At 53.7% G+C, this 25,224-nt stretch overlaps 2 protein-coding genes across 3 annotated transcripts in view; one reads left to right on the top strand and one right to left on the bottom strand.

The window, feature by feature from the left end:
- The window catches only part of LOXL2 (lysyl oxidase like 2), a 112,903-nt gene extending 97,634 nt beyond the window's left edge, over positions 1–15,269 (top strand). Inside the window, exons 11-14 of the mRNA XM_061425848.1 lie at positions 6,841–6,956; positions 8,109–8,245; positions 13,414–13,525; positions 14,296–15,269. Coding sequence (XP_061281832.1) covers positions 6,841–6,956; positions 8,109–8,245; positions 13,414–13,525; positions 14,296–14,375 — 445 coding nt within the window. The 3' untranslated portion in view covers positions 14,376–15,269. The remainder of the gene's footprint in view (positions 1–6,840; positions 6,957–8,108; positions 8,246–13,413; positions 13,526–14,295) is intronic.
- A 1,209-nt stretch (positions 15,270–16,478) lies between these two features.
- On the bottom strand, positions 16,479–24,677 carry R3HCC1 (R3H domain and coiled-coil containing 1). Of its 2 annotated transcripts, none has more exons than XM_061425846.1 (8): positions 24,540–24,677; positions 24,074–24,201; positions 23,522–23,659; positions 21,393–21,999; positions 20,379–20,551; positions 19,209–19,279; positions 17,762–17,857; positions 16,479–16,792 (listed from the first exon to the last, which is right to left on the bottom strand). In XM_061425846.1, exons 1-8 carry the CDS (start codon positions 24,660–24,662, stop codon positions 16,656–16,658), a joined length of 1,473 nt encoding a protein of 490 aa, XP_061281830.1. In that variant the 5' UTR covers positions 24,663–24,677; the 3' UTR covers positions 16,479–16,655. The 2 variants fall into 2 exon arrangements, with proteins under 2 accessions (XP_061281830.1, XP_061281831.1); XM_061425847.1 differs by having other exon boundaries at positions 23,522–23,632.
- Positions 24,678–25,224: the final 547 nt, after the last annotated feature.

The following is a 25,224-nucleotide window of genomic DNA, read 5'->3' as shown; positions in this document are numbered from 1 at the left end:
AACAGAAGCCTTGCCATTCATCTCCCTGTGCTCCCCAACCTCCTTCCTTTTGTTCCTTTGCTTGATTCCCACCCTAATCCAGAACCCTCTGTCTGTTGCTGCTGGCTCTCATTTTGCTGCTCTGACCTGAGCTGGGTGGGTAGAGGGAACAGAGTGAGCAGTTTTGAAAACGAACAGAGGGAGGCCCCTGACATTCAACATGGCAGCCACCTTCCCACCCCTTCCCCAAGGGACCACAGACTTTGACCCAGCGGGAGTGCAGGGTCGCTGTGCTTAAATTCCCATTCCTACAAGAGTTTTGCATCAGGTCCCCACGAGGGCTGGCAGCATCTGCAGTCAGTGTCAAATCCAGGGCCCTTGGGAGATTGACAATTGCGTAAGAATCTGCATGTTAACAGGTCCCCAAGGGATTGTGTGCCATCAGTCTGAGAGGCCCCAGTCTGGCTGACCTCTAGGTCCTTCCAGCTCTGAAGTGTGATGATCACTGTTAGGGACACAAGAACTAGAGTTGGTAGAAAAAGGTACCAGCAGGGTACCCTCCTTATTCTGAATCAGGAAGCCGTGGCTCTGCATTCACATGACTTGTCCAGGATGAAGTTGGGGAATGGGGGTCCTAACTGGGGCCTGCCTGACTCCCAGTATGTGCCCTTCCTGGTACCTCCCCCAGTCTTCAGAAGGGCTCCTCTGGTGGCTCAGACAGTAAAAAAATCAGCCTGTGATGCAGGAGACCTGGGTTCCATTCCTGGGTCGGGAAGATCGCCTGGAGACGGGAATGGCAACCTACTCCAGTATTCTTGTCTGGAGAGTCCCATGCACAGAGGAGCCTGGTGGGTTACAGTCCATGGGGTCGCAAAGAGTCAGACATGACTGAGCAACTAACCCTTTCCTGTCTTTCCCCTAGTCTTCATCACAAATCTGTTGGGCTGCTTTTTCATGTCATAATTTATGGCCTAGTCACATTTGAAACTGTTTAGGGATAGAGTTGTTCACTCCATTTCAAAAGAAAGGACAATTTGAACTTCCCTGGTGGCCCAGTGGTGAAGACTTCACCTTCCAATGCAGGGGGTTGCAGGTTCTTAGCTCCTGGTCAGGGAGCTAAGACCCTACGTGCCTCATGGCCAGAAAACCAAAACATAAGACAGAAGCATTATTGTAATAGATTTAATAATCTGGTCAAAAATGGTCTGGATCAAAAAAAAAAAAGAAAGAAAGGACTGTGATAGAACTTGGGGGTGCTAATATTCCTTTATGTAGTTGACCCTTGAACAACACAGATTTGAAATGCGTGGGTCCCTTTATACATGAATTTTTCTTTTCCAATTAACGTAGTACCTCTACATATTTTCATTTTATAGCTTTTAAATTAACTCAGCGTGGGGAAAAGTTTGTGTTTGATTAGAGATCACAATACGTGGAATCAAAAGAATTAGGGCTTCTTGTGTCTGGATTCTATCCAGGCAGTTTCAGTTTCCTGCCCTCGGGTGAGTCATTTCTGAGCTCCTTTGTTTCTGAGGCTGAGATAACAGTTCTTGGAGTTTCAACTGCTCGGAGGTCAGTGCCCCTAACCTCTGTGTTGTTCAAAGGTCAACTGCAATTACTCTTGGTATGTCCTGAAAGTCCTAATTAGCCAAAGATGTTTGGGTCTTTATATAGAAGCATGGAGGTCTTCTGCAGGGAGGGAGTCAAGAGAGTAAAATTAAAGCCCTGACATATGGGTGCCTGATTTCCTTCCGAGAATACATGGCGGAAGCGCTGCCCTTTGGATCTATAAGTAGAAGGTAATTGAGTCTCTGCCCCATATATGGTGCTCCACCCAGACATCACACGGTAGGGCTCTCCTTGTGACATAGGCTTGCTCTCCAAGAAATGGTTTCTTCTCTAAGAATACACACGGTGACCTCATGGAAGTGTTTCTTCTGAGCCGGAGCTCCAAGCCACCCTGACCTCCCCGCCCCAAACCCTGCTTTTCCTGTGGTCTATTTCCTTTCTTTGTTTACAGATGTTGCAATCAACGGTTTGGAAGGAATGGGTGGGAAAGATCACACTGGCTAAGCATATGTCCCTTCAGCCTTGCCCTCCTGGACTGTGGCTGAGAACCTCTGACCACAAGACCCCAGGGAGTGTAAGAAACTCCCCACGCCTGGCCTCCAGAGCTCCAGGGGAGCTTCTCCAGGGCCTGTGGGAGGACCTTCAACAGGACTCCTGGCCCTGAATCTCTTCTGTTGGGTCCCTATGGGAGCATGATGAGAACTGACCCATCCTCCACTCAAAAAAATTATTTCTGGATTTTACACCCTGTTTCAGCAGATTTACAGATGCTAAAGCCCATCTGTGAAGTCAAAGTTGAGAACTCTGGCTCAAGTTAGCCTGAGTCTGCAAAATGGTCACTCCCAATTTAGCTGATGCTATGATGAGGAACAGAGATATAGTCTTTGAAAGTGCTAAGATGAAACACCACAGGGGCTTCCAGGTGGCAAAGCCGTAAAGAACCCGCCTGCCAGTGCAGGAAATGCAGGAAACGTGGGCTTGATCCCTGGGTCAGGAAGATCCCCTGGAGAAGGAAATGGCAATCCACTCCAGTGTTCTTGCCTGGACATCCCATGGACAGAGAAGCCTAGCAGGCTACAGTTCATAGGGTCACAAAGAGTTGGACACAACTTAGCAACTGAGCAGGCACACACAAGGCGACGCTCAGAGACTGAGCCCTCTCAGAGCCTCCTCACGAGCCAGCCTAAAGGGAAATGCTCTGAGCCATTCTCTCTCATCACCATGGCTCCTGACTGATGATCCTGATGGGGGTCCCCTTCCTGCTTCTTGCGCCCCAGCTAGTGGGCCACACTGCTCACCTGGCACGTGATGTCACAGAGCAGCCTCGCCGCTCCTGGTTCTCAGCCCCCGCTGTGTCCCAGGGTGCAGCATCCTGCCTTGCCCCCTACCTCAGGAAAGCCCTGGAGGGGAACTGGGAGCTGGAGATGCAGGGAGACGGATATCCAACACAGGTGCCAGACCCTCTGATCACGGGTGGCCCGGCTACAAAAGGCGGGACTTCGTTCATCCCCCCCCACCCCCGCCACCATGTGCAGAGCAGCCCATGTTTGGGGTCAAAGCCCTGCAGATTCAGTGCGGCCTCAGTGAGCCAAAGTGAGGCCTTCATCCCATCCGGGAGGGCTTTGTTCCACCCGAGGACTGCCTAGCAGGTGGGGAAGGGCAAGGCCGAGCGAGCAGAAGGGCTCCTGCCCTTTTGTGGCAGCACCTCCTGAGGTTGGAACACGCCCCTACGTTCTCTGAAATGGGAATGGGAGCATCTTCTGATCCACACCTGAACGCCAGTCAGGACTGGCCAACCTGGAGGCACCGGGGGACACATGGCTGGTATGAGAAAGGAAGAAGAGTGAAGCATCTCTGTAACATGCGCTGATGCTCAGACGGAAAGTCTTATCCGGGCCCGAGATGACCTAGGGTAACAAAGAACATACCCAAACCTCACTTCTTGTTCTGGACTGTCTTTGTCTGTCATCCGCGTGTCCACCCAGAGCCCTGTACCTCGGCTGGTGCCGTGCCTTAGTGTACCTCGCTCTCTAGTCTCACGGTGGAAGATCACCCTTCCTCTCCGCCAAGTTGCAACGACCTCGGCCGGCCTCCAGTGAGCTAGTGTCCGGTGTTCTCTCCTGCCTAGACTTCCTGAATCTCTGCAAACCGGTGTTTCCCTGTCTTTATCCCATAGATCAGGCTACCTCTTAGACCTCTGAAGATTAGGGCACTCAGCCTGAAATGAGAAAATGTCCCTGGATCACCAGATGCTTCCTCCCTCCTTCCCAGCAGCCTCGATCTGAATCTCCTGGGGTGTGAGTGTGGGTGGTGAAGGGTGGGTGCCCCTGGGCTTTCCAACCAGCCCGCTGGGAGGAGAGGTGGCCCGGGAGGTGATGTCCACACACGCCCCAGCAGTAAAACACAGAGGCTCCCGGACCACAGCTAGCTAGCATCATGAGTCTCCAGCCAGCTGCTTCCCTCCCTGTGTCCACAGGGGAAAAAACGAAGAGTCGGGGAAGACTCTTAAATCAAGTCTGCAGGAAGCATGGGCAGCAGGAGAAGGTCAGCCTTACAAGAGTCTGTCTGTGGGCTCCGTCTGCATTTTGTTTAGACAGCGGAACATAAACCTATTCCTCTTCAGTCTTTCCAGCCAGTAAACATAGCAACATAAACCCCTCTCTGAAAGAGGTAGACATGTTTTAGGCAGTGAGTCAGACCTTGTGTCCCATCTTGCTCCTTCAAGAAGCCAAAATAGACTCTTTCAAAGTCATTCCTTCAACTGCCACAGAATGCATCCTTGTAACTGTTCCCCATGGGCCCCTGGCTCAGCATCCTTTTACCCAGGAACCCAAGTGACCTGGGAAAAGCCCAAGTTAGGAACTTCTGACATTATTTATAGCACCAGCCCAATGCAGGAAGAAGGGGAAAGAGCCTCTCATTTCCTCTCTGAAAAGTTGTCCTTTTAATTTTCCTCTTCTCTCTGTCCTCTTCTGTTCCCATCCAGCCGAGAGAGCCTGAGGGCAAACACCTAAGGCTGGGGGTGGGGTGGTGGGGGGCGGCGAGGAAGCTGCTGTCGGCCAGGAAATAATCGTAGCAATGGGTCCCCTGGAGAAGGGAATGGCAACCCTCTCCGGTATTGTGGCCTGGAGAATCCCATGGACAGAGGCCTGGCAGGCTACAGTCCATAGGGTCGCAAAGAGTCAGACACGACTGAGTGACTAATACACACAGTCGTAGCAATGGTAGCGGTGTTGATAGTAATAAAGCAGGACTCCATCACTCAGGGGAGTAGTAGCGGTAAGGAGAGGATGGACAGGTACTGAGTGTTCCTCTGTCTCAAGCCCCGTGTTAGGCATTTCTGTGACTTCTAATCCATGTTTTCTTTCCTGTTAATAGTTTACTTTTATTTATTTTTTTAAAGTCTTTATTGAATTTGTTACCATATTGCTTCTGTTTTATGTTTTGGTTTTTTGGCCGCGAGGCCTGTGGGATCTTAGCTTTCTGACCAGGGGCTGAACCTACACCCCCTGCATTGGAAGGTGGAGTCTTAGCCTCTGGACTCAACCAGGGAAGTCCGTCTCCTAGTTCATCTTTACAGAACCCCTGACGGGGGTCATGCTATCATTCCCTCTTTCCTGCGGAGGGAACTCAGGTCACAGGGAAACAAAACTCATGATTCTGTTCCCCAAACCTTGGCACCTGGTGCCTTCTCCCATTTTCCAAATGTTGCTGGAATGACAGACGAGCGAGTGCGAATACTTGCAGCCACTTGTGATAAGACGTGTAGCAGCTTAGGATGGGCCTGGCACCAAGCCCCTCAGGAAGGCCTCTCGGAAGCCATGTTTCCCATGTTACTCTGCACCAAACACAGGCCTTTCCAAGAACCTGCATCTGTTCTCAATTCTTCCCGAGGGATGAGATGGGACCCTCTTAGGTAAATGTTCATCCGGGGCAAGAGCCACGGGGGTGCACAATCTCTCTTCCTTCTCTGCTCCCTTCTAGAGGATGTGCCGGTCACCCTCTCCCTCCCACGGGGTCTCAAAGCCCCTTTTTCCCCCTCTTTTTAAAAAAAATTTTCTTGATGCCAGGAGCACAAGTTTCTGCCTCCATCACCTAGTTTGGGACACATGTGTTCCCTGTTCATCAGCGCCTGCTCTTCCCACCCTTTCTTCCCCTCTTCATTCTGTCTCCCTCCCGACCATACTCCCACTTTAAACGTTTTCTAAAGAAACAGTGGAAACAGTGTCAGACTTTATTTTTGGGGGCTCCAAAATCACTGCAGATGGTGATTGCAGCCACGAAATTAAAAGATGCTTACTCCTTGGAAGAAAAGTTATGACCAACCTAGATAGCATATTCAAAAGCAGAGACATTACTTTGCCAACAAAGTTCGTCTAGTCAAGGCTATGGTTTTTCCAGTGGTCATGTATGGATGTGAGAGTTGGACTGTGAAGAAAGCTGAGTGCTGAAGAATTGATGCTTTTGAACTGTGGTGTTGGAGAAGACTCCCAAGAGTCCCTTGGGCTGCAAGGAGATCCAACCAGTCCATTCTAAAGGAGATCAGCCCTGGGTGTTCTTTGGAAGGAATGATGCTAAAGCTGAAACTCCAGTACTTTGGCCACCTCATTCGTAGAGCTGACTCGTTGGGAAAGACTCTGATGCTGGGAGGGATTGGGGGCAGGAGGAGAAGGGGATGACAGAGGATGAGATGGCTGGATGGTATCACCGACTCAATGGACGTGAGTTTGAGTGAACTCCGGGAGTTGGTGATGGACAGGGAGACCTGGCGTGCTGCGATTCATGGGGTCGCAAAGAGTCGGACACGACTGAACTGAACTGAACTGAAAGACATCGAAGAGTGACTTGCATTCATCTGCAGAAAGTGCCCAGGTATGAATGAGCTGTGACAGCCACTTTAGGTCTCTGGAGGGTGCTACATCCTTTTACTAAATATATCCTAATTTATTGAGCTTATTGATGCTGAGCCCCCTGTTCATCAGTTTATCTGATTAATTCCCATTGCACCCCATCCATTACATGATTATTCCCATTTAGCAGATGAAAAAACTGAGGCTCGGGAAGGTAGTGGGTTGTCCCCCTCCGGAGCCCATGGAAGCGCCACGATTCCACTTCTGTCCCATCCCCCATCTCATAATGCCCTGTCCACTGCACACTTTTCTCCCTCCACCACCACTTTGGACCACACTGCTCTGCTCGAGATGTCCCTGGAGGGGAATGGCCAGCTGGGCCATCGCTTGCAGGTGGCAATCCTTCCAGAAACTGACATCCAGACCTCCCTCTCGCCCCCAGGCACTACCACAGCATGGAGGTGTTCACCCACTACGACCTGCTGAACCTCAATGGCACCAAGGTGGCAGAGGGCCACAAAGCTAGCTTCTGCTTGGAGGACACAGAATGTGAAGGAGGTATTCGGGGGACAGGGCGGGCCAGGGAGATTCTGAGGGACTCAGATGCTCCCGCGTGTGCTCATTCGGCCAGGATCCCAGGCCTAGCTCGGGACTCTGTGTCACCCTGGCCCCTGCTGACTCCTCACAGGACCTTCCTCACTGGAGACCTCGTGACTACCATCTGGGGCTGGAGGGATAGGGTGGGCAAGGCCTGGCTATAAAGGCACCTGGGTCCCCAGAGTCATGCTGACAGGCACTGGTGGATCCAGTGGGTCCACTGGTGGGTCTCCCCTGTGAGGCTCAAACCCTTGAACCTGACACGCAGTCCCCTCCCGCTCTGGCTGCCACACTTTCTCTCTGTGTCCAACACAGATACACAAGCCCCACAGGTTCTTACCTTCCAGTTCAAGCTCAAAGCCCCACTTTGAGGTTCCCAGACTCTCTTGACTGCCCCAGGCAGAGGCAGCACCCCACCCACACCCCCAGTCACTTCCATACCTGCACAGTGACCACTGTGGGCGCCCCTGCCATCCTGGCCTGACCGAGCTCTCTCAAGAGGAGACAAGTGACTCTTCTCAGGGCAGCTGGGACTTAAGAGTAGCGCCCAGACTCGGCAGGCTCTCAGTAAATGGGTGCTAAATGTCAGTGGTTGATGTGGCCCCTGGCTTGTCATGAAATCACCCAGCAGATGGGTTTTGAGCACCCACTCTGTGCCACACAAGGGGCTGACCCAGGACGGGTCAGAGAGATGGGTCAGACCGAGACCACATCCAAGAACGGATGCCCTCGGGGAGACCAGATGACCCCACCTCAGGCTCAACAATAAACACCATAACTTACCCAGAATAGCGCATGCTTCATTCCCAGGCTGATATTCCTCAGAAAGGCCAGGGTGGGCCAGAGTGGCCCAGGAGGGCTTCATGGAGGAGGATGCAGTGGGATGTGGATAGGGAATTGAGGGGGGGATTCTACCAAAAGCAGAGCAGAGCAGGGATGGGCTGCCGAGTCCAGAGGCAGCCAAGGCTGTGGGCCTGGAGAAGGGAGAGATGCTGAAGGTGGGGTCTGGAGATGCGCCCCTGCTTAGCAGGCTGCTTGGGGGCCTTCGTGGGGAGCACGGTGGAGGGACCGTGGGTGCCTGGTGACTGGGCTTCCCTCTGTCTCCACATGCAGACATCCAGAAGAGTTACGAGTGCGCCAACTTTGGTGAGCAGGGCATCACCATGGGCTGCTGGGACATGTACCGTCATGACATCGACTGCCAGTGGGTCGACATCACCGACGTGCCTCCTGGAGACTACCTGTTCCAGGTGAGGCGCGTAAGGGGCTCCAGGCCCCCCGCTGATGGGAGGAGGGGTCTCTGCCTGAGCAAATGGGTAGGCAGCCTCCTGCTGATGGTGCCCAGGCATGGAGGCCGGGCTGTCTAAAAGGGCACAGAGTCCTGCACCTGGTACTTGCAAATCAAAGGGCATCTGCAGGCCAGATTTGGTCCTCAGGCCAGGAATCTGTGCAGACTCTAAGGCGGCCTACACTTCTTGTGTCTCTGGAGCTGTACTTGCACCTCCACCCTGGCTTCTCCCAGTGCCCTCCCTCAGGCTATCTTGGCCTGTGCTGTCAGGGCTAAAAGCAATCACGTAAAGAGCCATTCACTCACAAATGTCTGTGACTTGCCTCTCCCAGAAATGTTTGCCTCATAGAAGAGGATCTGCAGAGGGGGCAATGTTCAATGCAAAGAAATAAACCTATAATGGTAGATTGTTAGGTACTAGAGACAGCCTGTCCAGTGACTGTTTGTGCAGTGACTTCCCAGGGCTTCTACGTACTCTGTCCAGGGGAAGGGCCACCCTGAGACAGGAACTAAGACGCATTGGCCTCCCACCTTCCTGCAAATAGCTGCAGGCCCCAGCCAGGGCCCAGACTGGTGGGAGAACCCAGGGTCACTGTATCCCCAGCATCTCCCCTTCAGGCACACAGGCGCACTCCTGCCTGCGGAGACTTCACCTTATTTTTCCCACATCCCCACCCATCTTGCTTTCAAGCTAGATCCTTGGGTGACCAGAAATGTGTCATTTTGTCTTGAAAGCTTTCCTAGGAGGGCATTCAGCCAGCCCAGGGCCTGGCCACAGTCCCCACCTTATAGAAAATCCTGGGAGGAACCAACACCTGCAGGGAAGTGACCACAGAGGGGCTCTGAAGGTTTCCCTGGTCAGTTTCAGAGACTGGTAATCAGACAGCCAAGCACTTTTCCACCCACAAGCCCAGAACCGCAGACTTGGAGAGGCCCAAGCAAAGAGCAGAGTGCTCTTTATTTAAAGAATCGGATATCCATGTCTCTGTACACATACTTCAGTTTATGTTTGAGGTCTGCTATCCCTTTGCAAGGGGAACGTGTAGCGTCATGTATTTTGATAATGTCTGTTTAATAACTGTGACTCATTAAAACCTTCCCAGATGGCCCAGTGGTAAAGAATCTGCCTGCCAATGCAAGAGATGCAAGAGATGTGGGTTCAATCCCTGGGTTGGGAAGATCCCCTGGAGTAGGAAATGGCAACCCACTCCAATATTCTTGTCTGGAGAATCCCATGGACAGGGAAGCCTGGAGGGGTACAGTCCAGGAGGTCACAAAGAGACAGACATGACTGAGCACGCACGTACTTGTACACTGAAGATCAGTGGTAGGCCAGACCCTGGCCATACCCTGTGGGCCCATGGTCTCATGTAATCCCCAGGGATGGGCATTATCATTACCCGCACTTCACAGCCAGCAAGGCCAGGTCATCTTCCCTTGGGATGGACGTGGAGCTTTAGACTCGAAAGAGTCCTGGCCTGGGAGTACTGGCCCTCTCCATTCCCATGTGGACCCACGTGCAGGCCCCGGCAACGCTGCAGGAACAGGAGAAAGCTGGGTTTCGGAGCGGGTGGCGTTCCAGCCCAAGAGGCCAGTGCACAGAGGCTCAGAGGCAGGGTTCCAGGGTTAGTAGATCCCTAATTTCCACCATTTCCTGGATCCACAGCAGATCTTTTTTGTTTTTCAACACAAAGCTGCCACTGTCACTTTATTTTGTTTGTGTGTTTTTCTTAAGTTTTTTAAAAATTGAGGTATAATTGATTTACAGTATTAGTTTCAGGTGTCCAACATAGCAATTCAAAAGTTTTCTAGATTGTACCCCATTGATAGTTATTAGAAAACATTGGCTTAATTCTCTGTGCTTGCAGTAGTATATCCTCACAGTTTATTTCATACACAGTAGTTTGTACGCCTGTCTTGCCTCTCCCCACTGGTGACCACTAGCTTACGCTCTATATCTGTGAGTCTGCTTCTTTTTTGTTCGGTTCAGTTCAGTTCGGTCGCTCAGTCGTGTCCGACTCTTTGCGACCCTATGAATCACAGCACGCCAGGCCTCCCTGTTCATCACCATCTCCCGGAATTCACTCAAACTCTCGTTTTTTTGTTACATTCACTAGTTTGTTGTGTTTTTTAGATTGCATATATACGTGATAATATGCAGTATTTTTCTTTCTCTGACTTATTCCACTAAGCATAATACCCTCAAGTCCATCTGTGTTATTGCAAATGGCAAAATTTCATTTTTTTTTTCTGGCTGAGCATTCCATTGTGTGTATACATACATACACATCATATCTTTACCCCTTCATCTGTTGATGGACTCTTAGGTTGCTTCCACATGTTGGCTGTTGTAAACCACAGCAGGTCTCGTCTAAGGAACTAAAGCCACTGCCCACAGATCCCCAAGAGACTGAGGACCCTACATATGAGTCTGATGGGATTGTGGAAACCATTCATTTCAGCTCTCACCCTTGCACCCGAGTGGGTCAAATGGGCCCTAATAGTCCCCACTGCCCTCCCGGTCACCCTGCAGGGACCCATGCTGGGCGTGACTATCTGTGAGCAAAGGCTGCCTGGGTCTTGGTGCAGGGGGTTTGTCTGTCCTGGGCTATGAGCCACGCATGGGCTGGTACATGGCACAACTAAGGTTGTCAGGCAGAAAACATCAAAGTAAGGCCACCCCAGAGCAGGACATTTTCCAGCCTTACCTAGAGAGACGGTCACCATGGGGCATAACCTAGAGCCCCCAGAATGGTCTGCACGGGCTAGGACTCAGGGCTGGAGCCCCCACTGACCTGTTTCCCGTAGTAGCTCTGGCAGGCCCAGCCAGCTTGCTAAAGGGTGACTCTTGTTACTGTTTAGTCACTAAGTCATGTCCGACTCTCTGACCCCATGGACTGCAGCACACCAGGCTTCCCTGTCCTTCACTATCTCCCAGAGTTTGCTCAAACTCATGTCCATTGAGTTGGTGATGCCATCCAACCATCTCATCCTCTGTCATCCCTTTCTCCTGTCCTCAATCTTTCCCAGCATCAGGGGCTTTTCCAGTGAGTTGGTTCTTTGCATCTGGTGGCCAAGGTATTGGAGCTTCAGCTTCAGCATCAGTCCTTCAAATGAATATTCAGGGTTGATTTCCTTTAGGACTGACTGGTTTTATCCCCTTGCTGTCCAAGGGACTCTCAAGAGTCTTCTCCAGTACCACAGTTCAAAGGCATCAATTCTCAGCCTTCTATCCTCTTTATGGTCTGACTCTCAGTCCTGGAGGAAGAGGTCTGAAGGCCCCAAGCCTATAGAATGCACCTTAACGAGCAGGCTGTCCCTCCCCCATCATACTGACCATGGGTGGCCCTGTCCCCCTTGCCTCCTTGGGGTCTCAGCCCTTCAGATGTGGCAGGACCCTCGGGGAAAGCCTCATCTGTGTCCTCTGCACTTTCGCCCACAGCCCCAGGCCCAGCTTCTGTCTCCTCACTTTCCCATTCCTTCAGTTCCTCCTCTGGGCTCCTCACCACTAAATATCCCTTTTCTGTCTGCTCCCAGGTGTTTTTGTTGTTCAGTTGCTAAGTTGTGTCCAACTCTTTGCGACCCAATGAACTGTAGCATGCCAGGCCTCCCAGTGCCTCACTATCTCCTGGGAGTTTGCCCAAGTTCATGTCCATTGATTTGGTGATGCCATCCAACCATCTCATCCTCTGTCATCCCCTTCTCCTCCTGCCTTCGAGGTCTTTTCTAATGAGTCAGCCCTTTGAGTCAGGTGGCCAAAGTATTGGAGCTTCAACTTCAGCATCAGTCCTTCCAATGAATATTCAGGGTTGATCTCCTTTAGGACTGACTGGTTTGATCTCCTTTTGGACTGACTGACTGATCTCCTTTAGGACTGACTGATTGATCTCCTTTAGGACTGACCAATCCCAGAAGCCCCCTCAAAAGAGTGGTCCCTCCTGCTCCTGCTCCTCTGGGTACCACCCTCTTACCTGGGATGATGCAGAGGCAGGGGGTACAAGGGGGAAACCTGCCCTGGTGAGTAGAAAGGGCCTGGGGACCCCCTAGAGCAAACCCGGACCCAGAGAACAGAAGGGCTGTGTCTAATGCCGTGCTGCCAGGAGCAGTGTCATCTGCAGCACCCAGGGCAGCCCCCCTCTGACTCCCCACAGCATCCAGTCCTGGTCCCCATGCCCTCCCAGCAAGTCCCACTCCCTGGCTCCCTTCTGGCTCTTTTAGCAGCTGTTTCATGGCCACCCCGGGCCTCAGCTCCTGCTTCTCTACTAACCTCAAACCTCTCTGGCACCAGGAGAGGGTAACCCCTTTTTGAAGGCATGCCCGGGTTGGGAAAATCCCCTTGGAAAGGAAATGGCTCCCTACTCCAGTATTTTTGCCTGGAGAATCCCATGGACAGAGGAACCTGGTGGGCTTCAATCCATGGGGTCACAAAGAGTCGGACATGACTGAGTGATTAACAGTCTTTTTTTTAAAAAAAAAAAGCTTTTTATTCTGTACTGGGGTATGTGCTGTGCTGTGGTTAGTTGCTCAGTCGTGTCTGACTCTTTGTGACCGCACGGACTGTAGCCCGCTAGGCTCCTGTGACCACGGGGATTCTCCAGGCAAGAATACTAGAGTGGGTTGTCGTGCCCTCCTTGTACTGGAGTATAGCCAATTAGCAAACAGTGTTGTGATAGTTTCAGCTGAACAGCGAAGGGACTCAACCAAACATATACATGTATCCATTCACCCGCAAACCGCCCTCCCAGCCAGGCTGCCACATACCATTGAGCAGAGTTCCCTGTGCTGTACAATAGGTCCTTGTTGGTTATCCATTTTAAGTATATACATGTCCATCCCAAACTCAGTAACTATCCCTTGCCCACCTCTGAAGGCTCACTCTTGATAGGAGTATGTGGGTGTGTGTGTGAGGTGCATGGAGGTCTCCTCCAGGTCTCCCCTCTGCCTCCCTGGCCTCACCTCTGGCCAGTCCTACACCCTCCCCTCTGCTCTGAGAACACAACACCGGCCATGCTTTGCTCTGTCTCGTGAGCTCAGCCCGGCTCTGGAGGCAGGCCTGGTCTCAGCATCGCAGCCGGGCCTACGATGAAGGGTGGCCGAGGCAGGATCCCCTCTGAACTGACTCTCCCCCAGGTTGTCATCAATCCCAACTACGAGGTGGCGGAGTCTGACTACACCAACAACATCATGAAGTGCAGGACCCGGTATGATGGCCACCGCATCTGGATGTACAACTGTCACATAGGTAAGACCGCGGGGCCTGCTGGGGAGCACTATGCCCCCAGGGCTGCCCCTCCTCAGGCCAGCCAGGTCCTCCCACTCCTCAACCCACCTCCAGGAGACAGGCGGGAGCTGCCCCACTTTCTCCAGGAAACAGAGCGCCTTCCTAAGTTGGGTAAAGACCTTGGGGAGGGGGGCCAGTCTCACGTTTCCACACACGGGAAGGATATGGTGAACACACAGGCCTGGATGAAGACGGAGTTTTCACGGCCAGCTTTGGCTGAGGCAAGAGAATGGGACAGAAATGGGCCGGCCCAGCACAGACCCCAAAGCTATTTAAGGGCTGGCGAAGCTGAGGCCACCACCTCATTATGCGTGAGACCGCAAAAATGTGGGCGTCGGCAATTTGTGGGCTCTGTGTGTCATTTTCCTGTCGAGCTCTAGCCGCCCCCGTGGCTTCTGGCCACCAGTGAAGAAGCATTTCCCTGCATTATACAGCCTGGATTCCAAAAGGGGAGGCTGGGCTTTCTCCTCCACTGGCAAGGTGATGGCCTTGCTCTCGGTGGAGGCGAAAACTAACGGCATTAGATTAAGTCACTCCTTCAGCCGACTCTGCCAGGGCAGCTGACATGAGCCTGGCCCTACAGATGGCCAGCACCTGTCACTGCCCTGCTGGCATCACACACAGGTGGCCCTGCAGGCCGCCTGGGGAGGATGGGGTGGCTCCAGCTCTGCGGGGGGAGACCTGTGCATCTGGTTTGCCCAACATTGTCTCTCTGATGCCCGTTTCCCCAGGTGGTTCCTTCAGTGAAGAGACGGAAAAAAAGTTTGAGCACTTCAGTGGACTCATAAATAACCAGGTCTCCAAGCGGTAAAGTGGCAACATGGTCATCTCCTGCCTTCAGGCCACGGGCATCTCCCCCAAGAACTGCAGTCTGACCGGATATCACCCTGCTCCCCCTCATCCAGCCCAGCCCTGCCCATCTCGACCCCCTGCAGCCCTCGGCCAAGCTCAGGAGGAAGGCGAGGAAGGCATGTTCCTGACACCTGCAGCCTGGGACAGCCTCCGGGGCTGGGGCTCATCCACGGGGCGGTGGGACCAGCGCCAACTAAGAGCCATCCTGGCTGGGACCACGGGCACACAGGTGGTCAGCTGCTTGTCCCATCCAAGGCGTGGTCCACTCCAAGCCTCATCACCTGCCCGGCTCACCACAGATAACATGGGGCCATTTTCTTCTCAAGTTACATGTTGGCAACGTGGGTTAGCAACCCAAGGAGGCCAGGCTGGATCCCACTTCTCCTCCTCTTAGGTTGTTTCCAGCCAACTTGAATATCTAGACTTCTCTTCCAATTAAATGACCTGCCTCTGCTCTGTTTATTCTATTCACACATATAAGTAATGCTGCCACCTGTCTTCTGATCCAGTGAGCTCAGAGATGGTGCTTCTCTTGCCCCCAGACACCTACACCCCTGTGTCCTCCTATTTTTCAAGATACTATAATTATATTCTATTTTCACAGACTTTGAAACACGAAGTAATTTAGTGGCATTTCATATCGGGTATCTGGGCCTTTGAACGTACAGCTCAAAAGAAAAACCAGCCCACCTGTGTAAGTGACGCCTCTGTCTGTCCTTCTAATTCTGTGGGTAATTGATTCAACGGTGCTAGAACCAGGGTTCTGGGTGAGGAGGACGCTCACCGATCGCCATGTGTCATCACGGACACTTACACATACTTGAAACTACGAATAAAAGATTTATGACCTGCAGGTGTGTTTCATTTGGGCCTCTGCGTGCAGCCCCTAAGCCACAGGGCTCCTTTCCCCAGTCACAGCCAGAGAGCTGCACACCCTTACAGGTTCTCTCTTGTAGGGACGTGGGTTCCAGACACCTCCTGTCTGGCATTGGCTACAGGTTGGTGTTTAGTCGCTAAGTTGTGTGTGACTCTTTCATGATGCCATGGACTGTAGCCCACCAGGCTCCTCTGTCCATGGGATTTCCCAGGCAAGAATACTGGAGTGGGTTGCCATTTCCTTTTCCAGGAGATCTTCCTGACCCAGGGATCAAACCTGCGTCTCCTGCACTGCAGGCAAGTTCTTTACCACTGAACCATCACAGGGGCCTCCTTCAGTTCACACCACAGAGGAGCAGCTGCTGGCGAGAGCAGCACTCTAAGGAGATCAGGAGAATCCACAGAAACACGGGCCTCAGCCTTTCTTCCGCTCTTGTCTTTTAGGGAAATGTGTTAGGGGCACCATGGTTGCGTGAGGATCAGATGGGACATCCAGCCTTCAGCCTCAGGAAATTTCCCCAAAGGGCAGCGCCTGGGCTGGTCTCTGGGGGAGGGATGATGAAACAGATCAGGGCCCCATGCTCTTCCCCGAGGTGTAGTGAGGGTTGACCCCAAGTCCCCAGGGCACAGTGAGAGTGAACCCCAATCCAGCCAGGCCCGGGGCTCCCTCTGCGTCACAGTGGGCTGTGGCCCAGCAAACCTGGGCCATGGGGTCCATGATGACCTCAGAGGGCCAGGATCGTCACCAGCTCCACTCAAACCAGAAAGACCAGTGTACTGGGACCCTGTCCCCACAAAGCTGCCCTCCCACCCATTCCTGCAAGGGGAGGGAACTCAGAGGGCATTTCAGATTTCACCTCGAGGCGAGTTCATGTTTATTTATGCAGGGACCCCTGTAACCCACACCACTGGTAATACGGCAGTACACAGCAGAGGCAGGGGGTGTCTCAGCATGGCCAATAGCCCAGAGTTGCTCTGGGGGAGACTGGGCATATGTCACACAACAGGTGCAACCTACACCCACAAACAGCAGGCTCTGTTCAAAAATGCCTTGGAGGCCCAGCTGGTTTGAGGTCAGTCACCTAAATCAACCAGCTTCTTCATCAGCAGCCCTAGGTCTCCAATGGGAGGCAAACAGCGCCCCCTAGTGTTCCACTGCGGACCATTACATTTTGAAGCAATCATGTTACAATTCTTCAATTTTTATTTTTTACTCAGCTTCAGAAACTAGACCAAACTAAAGCCCACCACGCCTCATAGCGATGCTCCAAGGATGGCTCAGGGTTGCTCCGGTGTGTGTAAAGGCTTGTGGTGTTGGGGCCCGAGCTGGGTTGGGGAGCTCGATCCAGGCGGGCTGGGCCTCTCAGGGCCTCAGAACGGCAGGAGGCTCCATTGCAGGCCGCTCCTTCTTTCTGTGTTGGAGCCCCAGGGCCCGGGCCACCAGCCTCCGGGCCACGGCTGTATTTGTCTGTGGTCTCTCCTTCGCGAGATGCAGAAGCTCTGAAAGGAAAGCCCCATGGGATGGGGACTTGAATTCAAGGCTGTGGCCTCTCCTTGGGTGACACAGCAGCGTCGGAGGCAGTTAGAGCCCACCCCTGAGGCCTGGCTGCACCCTCTGTGGCCTGATGCTGGTGAGAGGGGCCACCGAGGGCTCCTGGCCCCACGTGGGGTCCTGACTTACCCTGCCATCTTTCCCCGCCCTCCCTGTTTCTCCTTCTGTCGGGGGCAGGGGTGGCGTTAATCCTGTCCACCTCCCTGCCTTGCAGGGGCCCTTTGAGAGGGCAAGCAGACCAGGAAGGGACATCTAGAGCTCTTGGATCAACAGCCAGGATGTTTATCGTCCCTAAGAAGTCTGGGACAAAGACCATGTAATCCACAAGAATGTGGATGGCCTCAGCAGGCTTCTCTAGGCCAGTTCTGCCAGCCAGCCACTGCTCTGCAGCCATGGGAAACTGGCCCCTAAAAGCCCCCTTGTGCTCCCTGGAAGGAGGACAGTAAAGGGGAGGAGCCATCATTTACGTGGTACCTTCTGTGTGCCTCTCACCACTGCGGGGGCACGTCCGCCAGGCTCTCTCATTCACTCCAACGCTTATCTCAGAGAAAGGGACCGACTCACATACATCCAGTGACCTGCTCAAGGCCGATTTAAGGGAGTGCCAGTGTCAGGGTCACACCCAAGGCCAAGCTCTGTATACCTTACAGCAAAGCATGGCTTCCCCGGCTGGACACAAAGACCAAGCTTTCCCTCTGCATCCCAAACCAGACTCCCAAGAGGTGTCAATGGAGGGCAAGCCTGGGACAGGGCAGCTGGCAGACAGCTCTCCTGAAAGGACCCCTGGGGTGGGCGAGGACCACCCCATGGGTCACTGCAGCCCAGGGGCCAGAAAGCAAAGAACTTTAGAGGGAAGTGAATCAGAGGGTAGATCCACACTCGAGCCGCCCTTCCACCCAGACCACCGCCTCCCTTACTTGGCCTCTGCAGGGCCTTCAGCTTGGACTGCCTGGCTCCCTGCGTCAGGGGCCGGATCTTCAGTGTGGAGAAATCCCTGGTCAGGGCCTCGGCAGCTAAGGAAAGAAAGCAGGTCTGGAGCCATCCGCGTTTCCTGCTGAGGCCTCCTCAGGACCCAGGAACACACATGTCACCCCAAAGCCCAGGCAGCCGCTTCTGACACCCATCCAAACCACCCATCCAAACCTCAGGGACAGGACTGCCCCATCAGCTCGCTCTCCCCTGGAGCTTGCAGGCCTGCACAGGGCTGCCATGCTCTCAGATGGAGGGCCCATGCCCCAACTTCTACCCTCCTGCCCTGGGGGGTGGGGCGGGGGTCGGGAGCCACATGGTGAGCCTGTGGTTCTGACATCAGGAGAGGCAGGCCCCAGCCTTCCAAAGCCCGAGGCCTGCCCCTGGCTCCTGGCCAGCTTGACAGAGCCCAGAAGGCAGCCGTGGACATGCCAAGCCCAATGCTAATCCCTTCCATGGACCGGGAGGGCCTCCCCCAGCCCCCACCTTTCAGTGCCTCCCTCTCTGGGGCTGAAGCCCCCACCTGGCCCCAGGCCTCTTGCTGCCCAGACACTGCCCCCCGTCCCTAAAAGTTTAGGCTCTCCTGAAGACTGGGCCCACACCAGCCATGGTCACTCCCCACTCTGTGTTCAGAGCCAGTGGTTGTGCGAAGCCCAGTCAAGGGGGGCCGGGGACTGACTCTTTATAAATATACACCAACTGTGCAGCGGTGTGTCAGGGGCAGTGCAGGAAAATGCTGAGAGGGAGGAGCAGCACCGGAATGACAGCCAGGAGACTAGCTGGCCTCCCCGGCCTTGACGACTGACTAGAGGCTTCATAACCTTGATCGGACACTGACATCGGGGAACTCAGTCTCTCCATCTGTAAAATGGAGTCATCTCACCTATCTCCTGAGGCTGTAATCTAAATGGAATGAGAACACATCTGCTCAAACCATAAGAACCTGCCAGTACTTGAATGCTTTTTTTTTTTTTTTTCTGGCTGTGCCGCATGGCATGTGGGATCTTATTTCTCTGACCAGGGATTGAACCCATGCCCTGTGCATTAAAGCCTGGAGTCTTAACCACTCGACTACCAGGAAAGGCCCACCAGTATTTGAATGTTTTTGATCTGTAAAAATGGCACCTTCACATGCTTTCGTTTAGGATGTGAAGGCCACCCGAATCTGAAACCTCTGAACTCAAGACGCAAGGATGAAGAGGTGGGAGCTTCCTGGCCCAGTGCCCACTCCGCCCCCTTGGACTTTCCGATTAGGTGGCTAGGAACTTCCCTGCCAGTCCATCAGCTTAGGGCAGCCTGCACCCTGACCTGGGGGATCCTCACCCCAGGAAACGAGGCTCCCTCCCTTCCCAACAGCAGTAAGAGGAGGAGCCAGGCCACCACGCACTGCCTTACCTGAAGCTGGGCAGGGGAAGATGCCGAGTGCATGCGTGTCGTCCACCCACTGGATCTTGAACCCCTTCTCTCTGTGCCAGGGACGAGACAGAGTGACGAGGAGAGTGAATGCAGAAAACCCCTCCTGCTGCAGGAAGACCCTCCCCCCTCCAGTCCTCAAATACACCAAGCCCAAGACAAGTTCATCTCCTCTAGGAAGGAGATGACCATCGGGGGCAGACTTGCCCTGAAGACCATACGACAACTTCAGAAAGACATGCCCCACCTCTGAGATCTGGTGGGCCCCTGACTCCCAGAACTGAGGAAGTCAGGACTGCAAGCTTGTAGAGCACAAGGCCAAGGGTGAAGAGGGCCCCTCACAGACGTGGTCCCCCCAGGCCAAGGGCGTAGGGCTTGAGGCTGGATACAAAGGGCTTCATGGTGAGGACAGGACTTGATACTACAAGCATGTCAATGAAACTGTCCTGACTTTCTTCCTGCCACTTGGGAAAGCACTCCTGAGTCTGGGGCCTGTGGGAGACCAAAGCAGTCTTGGGGCCTGGGGCTCCTCTGTGGATGAGGAAGCCTCCAATGGCCCCGGTCTGGCCCAGCCCTAGAAGGGGGACTGGAGAAAAGAAAACAAGTATGGAGAAAAAAAAAGAAAGGAGAAAAGACTAGATTTGGATCAAAGGAATCTGGGGAGACGGGAGAAGTCTTTTTTTCACTTTTTCTCCCCTCTCCAGCAGACTCTGCCCCAGAGCTACTCAAGCCCCATTCATCCCGGAAAGAGCTCCTCTATGGAGGTAGCCCTCCATCTGCTGACTCTCCAACTGGGCGGCTGGCCGTGAAGCAGGGGGAGGCAGTGGGCCCACAGGGTCATGGCTGGCATGTGAGCATGCTGGGGGCCAGGCTGGAGGTCCACTGCCTGGGCCAGCAGGACCAGGTTTTGAGCCTCCAAAAGCTGTCCACAAACTCAGCTGTCATCCTCCTCCGCACAGTCACAGCCAGCAAGCTGAACTGCCCGGGAGCATGGCACCCAGAGCAACCACACCTACTTTCTGCCTTTCTTTCTGGACACTGAAGGAGGAGCAGGCAAGCGTCCCCAACACAAAGCCCTGTCCTAGCTCCTCTCCAGAAAGAAAGCACTCTCCCCACCCTCCATCCCCACCCCAAAGCCTCTCCAGCACTCACTGGAACTCAGAGAAGGTAGCCAGCAGGTCCTCAGTCTTGAGCACCGGCTCAAAGTCATAGATCTCCACCACGTGCGCAAAATCCTTCTCTCCAGGCAGCTCATCTACAAAGGATGATGTGTCCACGTGGATCTTCTCTACCTGAATCTCCTTCTGGGTCAGGTTGTTCGTTATCTGCGAGAGATCAGACCCTTTAGTGAGGGGAGCTTGGATACACCAGACTCCGAGGGAGTGCTCTCAAAACCCCACGCTGAGAATCCCACAGGCTTCTGCATTGACACAGAGGTGAGGAACCCAGACAGGAGTCTGGGAAAGATAGCAGTATGGCAGACTGGGCCACGAGATGGAGGAACATGTTTTAGGGGAGTCCCCGCTGGGTGACTGACACTAACACACTTTGTGTTTCACAGAATCCCCAAAACTCTAGTCTGTAGGCCCACTTTACAGATGGGTAAACTAAGCCAAAGAATTAAGTAATTCTGCCCCAAGTTGCAGTCAATAAGAGGTGGAGCTAGGCAGGCCCAGGATCTTTCCTTTTCTCATTAACGAAGTGATGATGAGCAAGGCTTTCTGGTGTCCTTCATCTGTAAAATAGCGATACAGGCTGCCTGCCCTCCCAACTGACACCGCAGCCAGGCTCAGGGGCAGACACAGGGTTCCCAGGACAAGAGATTTGTAAGACAAAGCTTCAGGCAGAAGAGTAATTTTCATGACCAGTGTCTGCAGTGCATTCTGAAGCACTGTGTTCCCTTGGGAAGTGTGTATTAGCACCTGCTATTTTTTCAGAGGAAGAAACTGAAACTTAGAAAAGCCAAATAACCTGGTTGAGGTGGGATCCAATCCACACCCCTGACCCCAGATCCTGAGCCTCCTCCCCTCTGAGTACTGGTCTCCTAAGGGACCGCTATCACTCAACACCCGCACCCCCATATATCTTGACCCTCCGCCCCATCCACCCTTGACTACACCCACCTCACTTCCACCCTCCCTTTTCCGGGCTTAAGAGCCTCATCACCTCCTGCAGCAGTTCACTGAAATCGTCCTCGGGGCAGCTGCCTGGTCCCTCCTCTTCCACCTCTTCCTCTTCCACTTCCTCCTCTGCTGCCAGGCTTCTCTCCAGCTCAGTCCCATCTCCCTCCTCCAAGTCCAGCTGCAGCCCGGGCTCCGGCTGTGCGGCTGACTCCGACCTGTCTCCGGTCCCTGCGTGGCTCTCAGACTCTGAGGGTTCAGCAGCCAAAGGGTCTGGCAGCAACTCTTTCTCACAGCCTTGACCAGGGCCTTTTTGGTCCTCTGTGGCCTGAGTCACCGACACGAGAAGTTCCTGATCGGCAATGGGGTTCCCAGCACCAGTATCTCCTGGTTCTTCTGAGAGCCCGCCAGCTGGAGCATCCCCCTGGAGCTCTGCAGGAGCGGGCAGCACTCCTTCTTCCTGCCGGCGCAGCACCCGGGGCACATACAAGGCCTGGTCCGGCTTGCGTCCACGATGCCACCGGCCGGCCCTCACCCCTGGGGGACCAGCAGCCGCTCCCTGGCTTGCGGTGGGCTTCCGAGGACCTCGGTACTTGCTAGGGTGGGAGGCAGGAGGGCGGCAGGGGCCAGAGAATCCGTCTGAACTGGGTAACCTGGAGTAGGAGCAGGCACTGATCAGAGGGGTGCTTGAGCCCCAGGAGAATGGTTTATTGGAGTTATCTGCCATTCAGGCCTGAGGCTCTTGAGTCAGTCTCAGGCAAAAACCAAAGCCACAGTGACCCTGGAAAATAACTTAATGAGCCATCAGAGGGGATGCCCTGAACAAGCACAAAGGGTCAACTCTTCCTCTAGTGTTATAAATCGAGGTCAACTCTTCCTCTAGTGTTATAAACCGACTATGAGACAGCTGAGTCCACTTGCTACAGGGTGCGATGAGTAACTAGCATTCAGAAACTATGTTATTAGAAAAGTATGTAACTTTAAGTCTGTGAGTCTGTTTTGTAAGTAAGTTCATTTGTATCATTTCTTTTTAGATTCCACATATAAGGGATATCATATGATATTTCTCCTTCTCTGTCTGACTTACTTCACTCTGTAGGACAGTCTGTATGTGTGTGTGTTAGTAGTTCAGCTGTGACTGACTCTTTGCGACCCCATGGACTGTGGCCCACCAGGCTCCTCTGTCCATGGGATTTTCCAGGCAAGACTACTGGAGTGGGTTGCCGTTTCCTGCTCCAGGGGATCCTTCCGACTCAAGGATCGAACCCAATTCTCCTGTACTGCAGACAGATCACGTCCCACTCGTTGCGACCCCATCCCATTATCAGCCATTCAAAACACTGAAACAATGCCATTTGCAGTAACATGGATGACAATCTCTAAGTCCAGCTGTGTTGCTGCAAAGGGCTTGTTTCATTCTTTTGAATGGCTGATAATCAGACGGGGTCACAAAGAGTCCGACGTGACTGAAGGGACTTAGCACACATACACACACACACACAGTGGGATGAGCGGAAGGGATAGTTAGGAAGCTTGGAATGGACATGTGCACACTGCTATATTTTAAATGGATAACCAACAAGGACCTACTGTATAGCATGCGGCACTCTGCTCAATGTTGTGTGTTAGCCTAGATGGGAGGGGAGTTTAGGGGAGAATGGATACATGTATATGTGTGGTTGAGTCCCTTTGCTGTTCACCTGAAACTATCACAATATTGTTAATTGGCTGCACCCCAACACAAAATAAAAAGTTTAAAACAGATCAAAAAAAGAGAAAAGTATGTAACTTTGAAAGCTAGGATTATAGGCATTATGATAAAATCCTTCAAGATGTACATGGAGACAGGTGAGCGAATTGCTAGATGAGCTCTCACGTTCCATGGCCTCTGCAGGGCCCAAGCTCCCTGAGAGCAATGCTGGGTGGACATCCCCACTGTTTAAACAGCCCTCTCTCTTTTGGCCAAACGTGCATAAGCTGACTTTGCTAAAGGAACTCCATCAACAATGCACCTCTACTCCCCTGCTGAGCAGAAGGCAGCACTGACTCTAAGCAACTGAGGCTGGGGAGAAAGGGGGTCACCCAGCCCTGATTCCCTCCCAGAGGCTGACCAGCTCACCAGACCACCCCCGGGGGAGAACCAACGAGGGGCCTCCCAGGCGGCAGGATACATACCTGATGTCCAGGTGACAGATGACCGTCCTCCTCCTCCAGCCCTCTCCAACAGAGAAGCTGCTCAAAAGGTCAAAATTCTCTGCTGTCCTGTGGATCAGGTACCGGAGCCGACTGGAGAGTGGGGGAAAGAGGAGGACCCTGGGGAGGGATGGGAAGGAGAGCAGAGCAGGAGCTCCAGGAGCAGCCCCCAGGTCTGACCCCCACGGAGTCCACTCCTGGTTTAACGGTGGCTTGAACCTAGGCTCGCTCTGCCCCCTGGGGTCCCAGGCTGACTGCAATGGACTGCCCATAGAGGGTATGACGGGGAACTACTTTGCCCCATCCTCCTTCCAGGGGTGGGCTCTTCCATCTCAGACGATGCTTGGTGTTACCCAGGAAAGATGCAGCGGGGAGAGGCCTGACAGCAGATTATTAGACCTAAAGGCCAAGATCAGAGCCAGTTGCGAGCCCAGTTACTTTAGATGCACCATTGGACAAAAAGGGGCAAGGAGGCTAGGGGCGAACACTGCTCTTCCCAGCGGCAGAGCGAGCGCCATCCTCACTCCGGCTTACTTTGACAGCTCCTTCTGCAGCAGGAAGCGGTCCAGTTCCTCCCGGATGCGCTGCACGAAGTCATTCTCGGCTGTGGAGAGGAAGACGCCGTCCAAGCAGAGAAGGGCCAGGGTGACAGGTGGGAGAGCCTGCGGGGCAAGCGACACCGCCGCGATCAGAGCACAGAACCCGGCCCCTTCCACGACCGAGGACACGGTCTCTCCTCAGATCAAAGAAGGGCCGGGCTCCGAGGAGGGTAAGGGTCGTGCCCAGGGTCCCCGGCAGGGCCGTGGTGGGGCAGGGAGGGGTCACCCGGCCCCCGATGCGGTCGCTCTCGCCGTCCCCAGGTCCGCGCCCTGCTGCCTCGGGCCCGATCCGCGGGCGCGATCGATTCTTCCCTGCCCGCGAGCTAGAGGCCCCGGAGGAGCACGAGGCTGACCGCGAGCGATCGGAGCGACCTGCCCCGAGGTCCGCCCGCCGCACTCACCGCGGCCGCCCCGCGCGTCGCCGCCGCAGATCTAGGGTCCCCAGAAGCCTGCGCGCCTCTGAGCCCCAGAACCACCCTGGCCTCGCGGAGCTGCAGCGCCACCGCGCGGCCCGGGGGAGGCATCACCCCAACGGCAGAGGCGTGTTCTTTATTGACTCATTTTGCCCCTGAGACCACAGGTCACTTGAGAAGGGATGTTCCCCACCCAGGGATCGAACCCGTGTGTTCTGAGTCTCCTGCATTGGCAGGCGGACTCTTTACCACTGAGTCACCTGGGAAACCCTACACTGTCTCCTAGGATCAATTAAATTCGGGAAATCGTTTGGAGTGGCTCCTACATGCTAGGTCATGGGGATACCAGGTTTTACAGTTCATTGATCCCCTCCCTAGGGACATAAGAGAGGGATACATAGGAAGTTTCTGGACACCAAGAATCTCATCGCCCTTTGGCCCTTATCGATGGAAGCTGCAAAGAGGTCCAATTCACAGCACAGGGTCACTGACAAGGTGCACTAGCCTGTGGATAACAGGGCGTGGTAGCCACTAGAATGGTGATTTGCAGAACTTGCTACATCTAAAATAACTCCAGCACTCGCCTTAAATAGGGCTTGAAATTCTTGTCATCAGACAGCCATGAGATGGGCTTATTATAATCAAGGAGACCAGGGCTGAAATCCTCCTCTTC

This window comes from Bos javanicus, chromosome 8 (assembly GCF_032452875.1).
Source record: "Bos javanicus breed banteng chromosome 8, ARS-OSU_banteng_1.0, whole genome shotgun sequence".
NCBI lineage: Eukaryota > Metazoa > Chordata > Mammalia > Artiodactyla > Bovidae > Bos > Bos javanicus.
Note: the sequence above shows the minus strand (reverse complement) of the source record. Positions and strands in the feature narration are given on the sequence as shown.